This window comes from Elaeis guineensis, chromosome 1 (assembly GCF_000442705.2).
Source record: "Elaeis guineensis isolate ETL-2024a chromosome 1, EG11, whole genome shotgun sequence".
Classification (NCBI taxonomy): domain Eukaryota; kingdom Viridiplantae; phylum Streptophyta; class Magnoliopsida; order Arecales; family Arecaceae; genus Elaeis; species Elaeis guineensis.
Window position 1 is genome coordinate 165221064 of NC_025993.2, and position 7076 is coordinate 165228139.

The following is a 7076-nucleotide window of genomic DNA, read 5'->3' on the forward strand; positions in this document are numbered from 1 at the left end:
AATATTTTAAAGAAAAAAATATTTTTATTATTTAAAAATTTTAAAAAATTAATATGATATGCATTAACTCCCTGCGATGGACGTCCCATGCATCCGAAGAATATTTTGTCTTATTAAATGCAACGTCAGATGGCTAATATGATAGTTACGAGATGCGTTTCTTTTATGCTACGTGGATCAATCGGCAACTACAACGTGCTCTATATTATTTTTGCTGCACCGTATGCGGTTTACAAAGAATTAGGAGAAGTCTCCATGTAATGCCCAAATCCGACCTGAAATCATCGGAGTCCACTGGGTCGGATCCATGGCACTCTAACCACACTATTCACACCGTCTCAGCTCTTCGGTGACGCCGTAAAAAAGCGTCATCACATCCGTCCAATTTACACAATCAACGGTCCAAAGCGATCACAGCAGGAGAAAACTCGTCGGATCCCCCGCAAAATAACGCCGTTTAAAAAGGAAAAGGCAACTACTACAATACATACCGTTTCCGGCCTTTGGAAATCTATCCCTATTCCCTTCTCGCTCTTTCTTCGTTCCCCCCTTTTCCTCTCAGAACCCGAACCCTAGGCGTGAAGATCGGGGGAAGGCGAGCTACCGCCATGGCTGCGAGGTCCAAGGAGCACGACGGAGCGAGCCCAGCGTGAGATATTCATACCAGTCATCGCCTTCTATTAATTCTTTCTTTTCGTTTGATTGTTTTCTAATGTGTTCCTTCCTCCCTGTCTCTCGTTCCCAGGAAGATCTTTGTTGGAGGGCTTCCCAAGGACACGAACCTCAGTAAGTTTCCAAGGCAATTTTTTCTTTGATATGTTATAAATCATATTTTATCTCTTTTTTGAGCTTTCTTTATGCATTGATTCATGTAGCGTGCCCTTATAAGGTCCTTTATATTCCACATCAGTCCATTAATTCTTGTACTTATATCCCAATTTCTCAGGTCCTTGTTATTACTGTAGGGTAAATAATGTTTATGAGGACTTCTTGCGCTTTTCTCGCTATTATTTATTGTTAAATTAGGGCTAACTTTATGCTTATTTGAAAATTGTGAGTGGTCATTGTGGTTTTTCTTAAAAATAGAACGTAAACTGAAGCTAAACCGAAATTGACAGCAAGTTCAGGGTTTTGCTAATTTTTATCTCTTGATTGGTGGGTTCATGATATGATTCTTAGTGGCAGGTTGTTTTGTTGTCTATTTAGGTGATAAGCTTCTTGTTTTTTTTTTCCTCTGTCTTTTTTTATTTTTTATTTTTTTTTTAAGAATTAGGTGATGAACTCCTTAGAAACCGTGGAAAACATTGTTAATTAGAGTGCAGCTCTACATATTGATCCATCTTAGGTTCCATCTATTTCAATCTTCAGTCTTTTTTAATCTTATACCTTGTTTGTGGTATGTTACTTTGTATAGTTTTTCATTCTTTCTGGATTTGTTGCCTTTTTTTCTTATACTGTGGCCAAGTTTTAATTTGCCTCATCCTGTTTTATTTGGAGCTGTTTTGTTGGATATTAGCCATGGGATGTGTCCCTCTTTCACTACATTTAAGCTATCTCTAGTGTCCATGCACTTTTTTTGGGCTGCATAATGCTTCATCTATAGATTTGATTACAATGGTATTTCTTGGACTCTGTACTGGTTGCATTTGTGCCTTTGATAAGAAAAAAAGTCCTCTTTTATACATCTTCCATGATATCTGTCCAGACTTTTTCCTCCCCAGATCTCCCATTATATGTCAGCCATGTGATGGTCTTGTAAAGGTTTTTGTAGATCCTATCACATCTGGTGTATTATACTGTTCTTATTATGGTCAACTTTTTGTGTTTTCCTCACCATTTTTTCCCCCCTACTTTGAATGCACGTTAATTCTCTCATTCAGCTTTTTTTTTTTTTTTTTGGAAAAAAAATTGGTCGGCATGTTAATACTTATCATCTTGGCCCATGTTTCTAGTTAGATACGACATTGTTTTCATGTAAGAGCATTAGAGCAAACAGCACATCACCATCACATGACACTTAAATAGTTGTGTCGTCTTTGGTGCTTAAATATATAGTTGGTATATGTTATATTAGATTTTTGTTTTTTTGAATTTTTAACTTTTGGTATTCTTCCAACAAACATCATCAAAGTGGCAGTCTGTACTCTCTCTTTCTTTCACTCACTCACATGCTCGCACAGAGGCACAATAAATTTGTCTGATTTTGAAAGGTATTGCTGTTTGTTTGTTTGTTTTCTTTTTTTTTTAAAAAAAATCATGTTTTACGAGTCTAAATATGGTCTCCTGTTAGGCTGTACCTCTATTTCATGCTTGAAGGGGCACATGTTTTTATTACTTACAATTTTCTAATTTATTTATTTATTTTGGTTTCTATGGTGATTCAGCAACATTCAAGGAGCATTTTGGCAAGTATGGAGACATAGATGATATTGTGATAATGAAAGACAGGAACACTCACAAGCCAAGAGGTTTTGGATTTGTTACCTTTCATGATCCATCTGTTGTTGACAAAGTCATTGAGGAAACGCAAATTATCAATGGAAAACAAGTAAGTTTTTTAAAATGTTGAGAATGTTGTTTTAGCCACATTAGAATTGTTTGAGCTTCGAAAAAGGCATTTGTGGGTTGACCTCTTTTTCATATACTGGTGGGTGCTAGGTACCTGATTACTACACCATGAGTTAGGAACTGTTTGCTGTTGTGTTAGATTTCACTGCTTGGTCATTATTGACTTATTAACTGTAACCTCTGACTCCTGTTTTGGATGACCTCTGGTGATCGTCTTGTTCTCATTATTGATGTGCTCTTGGTGCTTCTTTGTATGGATAACTAATGAAGATGTTCTTCTTTTCATGTATAGCTATCTTCAGTAATGATGATATTATATCTTCTGATGATATTTAAGTGTTTACTTTTATTTAGAATTTCTGTTTGTAATTTCTTTCCTCTGCTATGCATTAATAAGGTACCAAATTTGGTTTGTTACTTATTTTGGATCAAAGAGCATGTTTTGGCATTTTTTGCTTTCCCCATTTGTTTTGTTCATGGCACTTTAAATACGTTCAACTATATTTAAGTTAATCTGTCCTCCGTAGAAGTTTAAAAGTTAGATGTCTGTTCTAAAGGGGTTATACATTATTTTAGAACTACATGGTTGTAAGGTCTATTCTGGTTTTTTTTTTTTTTTAAATTAAATAAATCCAGATGAGTTTCAGAAAATTCAGTGCCAGATATGTGCCACCTTTAGAAAGCTAGAGCAAAAGGTAAACACACTTATATTTTCATATGTTCATTTAGGTTATATTCTAGGAGGCAAAGTCCATTCTTTTCAGACTAGTAATAGGCAATAAAAGAAAAATCAGTGTGATTGGACTGTGGTGCCATCTAATTCTGATTGCTTATCTACTAAGTTTTAAATAATAAATTATTACAAGCTGATACTTAATGGCATTATCTTTAACAGAATTAAAAAGTATGGAAGCTAATGAAGGTTCAGTTCAATGTGTTTGTGCTTATGCATAAAACTGTTCATCTAGACGGGTCTTGGACAGGTGTAGCTATGTTCCTACCTATATAGTCCCTTCAGCCATTTACTTTAGGTAAATTTCATTGTTAAGGTTTAGTGTCCTTTATTTTCATAGTTAATATTCCATTCTTTAAAGCTGTTGAGATAGATGAGTATACCAGACATCTTTTATTGGATTATAGCTTGATGGACAGTTATATGTTCATTTCCTTCTTTTACTAGTATTTATTCAATTGCTGAGGGCCTTCTGGGCTTAAGCTTTTCTTTTTTTGTGTGTCAATAATTATAACAAAATCAATGATTTATTCTCAGTGTTGAATATTGAGGGGAGGGCCCATTAGAGGAGAATGTGTGTTTTAGTTAAACACGTGATAGAAGCAGGGGACACATATGTCAAAAAAAGCAGGGGGCACATATTTCAAGAAAAGCACGGGCATAGTTCAACAAATGATTCAAGGCTTGGAGTGCCATGAGTAGAGAATATTTGATGAATTATTGCCTAAATGGTTTGGACATGTGATACATCAGTGAAATAGGAGTCTCTTATACACTATCCCTTGACTGCAAGGTTTGTGCGGTGAAGAATTACCAAAGTTTCATTTTTATTTGGAGGACTTGACTTTTTGATAGGGTCTAATAGTGAACTGCAGTATTACATTTCGCTGAAAACTTACGATGCCATGCTTGGCTTGGATGGTCCTATACATGATTATTGGATATGTTTTCTCTTGACTAGAAGGCTTTGCACGTCTAATAGGTAGTAGTATGTTTAACCCAAACTTTTGGTGCCATTCTTGGTTTCAAGGATGCTATACATGTTTATCGGACGTGTTTTTTCAAGCTGTTAAATTGTGTCATATTTTGTTGTTCCAGGAATATGGGTTTGTACGTTTTTCCATCATTTTGTATCAAAAATACCTGTATGAGCTCCAATATTTGTAAATGGTACAAAGGATGGGAATAGTGTTTCTCCTACAGCTATGCTTGTTTGCCAAGTCCATTTTCTCTTGTTTTTTGACGTGTTCATTGCCTGAAACTATTGCTTACTCGAAAACTGCAGGTTGAAATTAAAAGGACTATCCCAAAAGGTGCTGCTCCATTAAAAGATTTTAAAACAAAGAAGATATTTGTTGGTGGGATACCGACAACTTTGACAGAAGGTATCACAGATTTTTTTTTGATATATTTTATGACTAATTGGCATGCCATTTGGATACCAGTGTCTATAACCCTTTATTTTTTGTGGCATGAAACCAAGCAGATGAATTCTGGGACTTCTTTTCCAAGTTTGGGAAGGTGATAGATCATGAGATCATACGTGACCATGCAACCAATAGATCTCGTGGCTTTGGTTTTATAGTCTTTGACAACGAAAAAACAGTAGATGAGTTGTTGGCCAAAAAGGGCAATATGATTGATCTAGCTGGTAGTCAGGTGAGTCTGGTACTGTGTTTGATCACAGTTCTAAACCTCATACTACCCCATCACTCAGTGCTGTATGATATGCTTTTCTTGATGCTTTGGTTTGTCAGATTTTCTTTGCAATGGCCTCTCTCTCTCTCTCTCTCTCTCTCTCTCTCTCTCATCATCTTATGATCTTTAGTGTTTTTGCAGGTTAATGTTTCTGTAGGTCTATAGATTCTCTCATGTGGTTCTCCAGGCATTTTGTACGACAGGACCTAGGCTGATTTTCTTGCTTTGTTGTAGGTGGAGATCAAGAAGGCTGAACCAAAGAAACCCTCTAACCCACCACCTTCTGCTTATGGTAGTGAATCTAGGGATCATCCTTTTGGCGATGATCTTGGATTTGGCAGCTCATATAGTGGTTTTGGCAGTGGTATGTTTGGTCCCTCGTCCTATAGGACACCTGGAGGTCTTGGGCCTAGGCCGGGGGGTTTTGGTGGTTATGGAGGTGTTGCTAGTGAATTTGGTGGTGGATATAGTGGTTATGGTGGTGGCTTAGGGGATTACCAGGCAGAATCTTCTCTTGGTTATTCTAGTCGCTTGGGTTCGTATGGAGGATATGGTCGGGGATATGGTGGAAGTGGCTTAGGTGGCTATGGACGTGAAGCTGGGGGTTACGGTGGTTCTGGCTATGGAGGTGCTTATGGTTCCCCAGGTTCTGCTTATCGCTCTGGACTTTATGGCAGTAGGGGAGGCTATGGTGGTGCCGGTCGATATCACCCCTACGCAAGATAGGAAAGAAGCACTTCACTGCAGGTCTGTTCTAGATCTTTTGTCACTTCAGGTTGCACTAGTTATGCTGGACTTAAGATGGTTCTTATTGTCACAGGCACTGTAGCATTCTTCTAGCACCGTTTAGAGAGAGAGAGAGATTGAGAGAGCCCTTACTGAAGTTTGAGATCAGGCTGGTTGATTTGTTATGTAGAACTCTCCCAGGCAACTGCAATGCCTAGAAGAATGAAGTAGCTGCTTCATTATGGTTCTTTATTTTTTTCGTTTGCATTAGAGTTTAGACTACTTTCCAAACTAGCTTTGTTTGCAAACATTTAATAGCATCTGTTTTGGAGACCATTTAATGACCCTTTATTTTAGCAGATGGTATGTAGTTGCCTTCAGATCCTAGTAAGTTTGTTGAGATTATGTTGTCTCTGTGCTGGCGGCTATTTGTAGTGATGGGTCTTTGGGTATCTTGCGCTGAGGCTTAGCCTTATGCTTTTTAGATTGGTAGACCGTCTAGAGCATTTTTTTTCTTTTTCTTTTTCTTCTTTCCGTGGCAAATCTTTGCTTTTTTTTTTTAATAAAAAAATTTGCGTGGAAAAATACCAGCACTTTGAACATCACCATGCCAGGCTGGGTCAGCCATTAAGACAACTAAGTGGTAAGTTTAGAAAATGGCTCATGGTGTGGAACCTTATAGGGTTTGTTGATTTCTGGTCGCAACTCAGCTGGTTTTAGCGTATGAATGGTGTGTTTTTTTAGCGTATGAATGGTGTTTAATCGCGATGGTACCTTCATACGTCATAGCTAAATTTTAAGTCTCAGTTTCGGTCAAATGGTTTTTGGTACTAGGCTGCTGTTTAGGGTTCATGTTACGTTTTTGTTCCCTATAGTAGGAATGATTCCAAAACGGTTGTCATCTCCGATATGGATTTACATTTTTAAAAAAGATGAAATTTCTGACATGATTTCCTAAGGATGTATCTGGTGCCCTGCTGTACGATCCATGGTTAGTCCAAAATTAAAGTGGTGTTGGATTACGTAAATTGCTCAAGTACCACGTTTTTAAAATTGGCAGTGTCGTCAAAATTATTTCATTTGGAACCCATTTGTAATTTAGGATGTATTTGATTATACTTTTTAATTTTTAAAAAATATTTTTAATTTATTTTTTATTTTTGTTATTGAGTAAAGGTAAAAAGTATATTTGGTAATTACGTTACTAAAAAGTAATATTTGAAGATGGTAAGTGAAGAGCTCGGTGAGGAAGAAGGATATGGGAAGGGAGGGAGAAGGAGGTGGAAGGGAGGAAAAAGGAGGTGGGGAAGTGAAAAATTTGAGGAGGAAGAAGGGTTCGGGAAGGGAGGGA

At 37.2% G+C, this 7076-nt stretch overlaps 1 protein-coding gene across 1 annotated transcript; it reads left to right on the forward strand.

Annotated features, from left to right (window-relative positions):
- The first annotated feature begins 492 nt into the window (after nt 1-492).
- LOC105060522 (uncharacterized) lies at nt 493-6137 on the forward strand. Its single transcript, XM_010944276.4, has 7 exons — nt 493-649; nt 746-786; nt 2385-2548; nt 4587-4686; nt 4788-4960; nt 5234-5746; nt 5820-6137. The coding sequence occupies exons 1-6, from the start codon at nt 609-611 to the stop codon at nt 5723-5725; spliced, it is 1011 nt and encodes a 336-aa protein (XP_010942578.1). The 5' UTR covers nt 493-608; the 3' UTR covers nt 5726-5746; nt 5820-6137.
- The last annotated feature ends 939 nt before the right edge of the window (nt 6138-7076 follow it).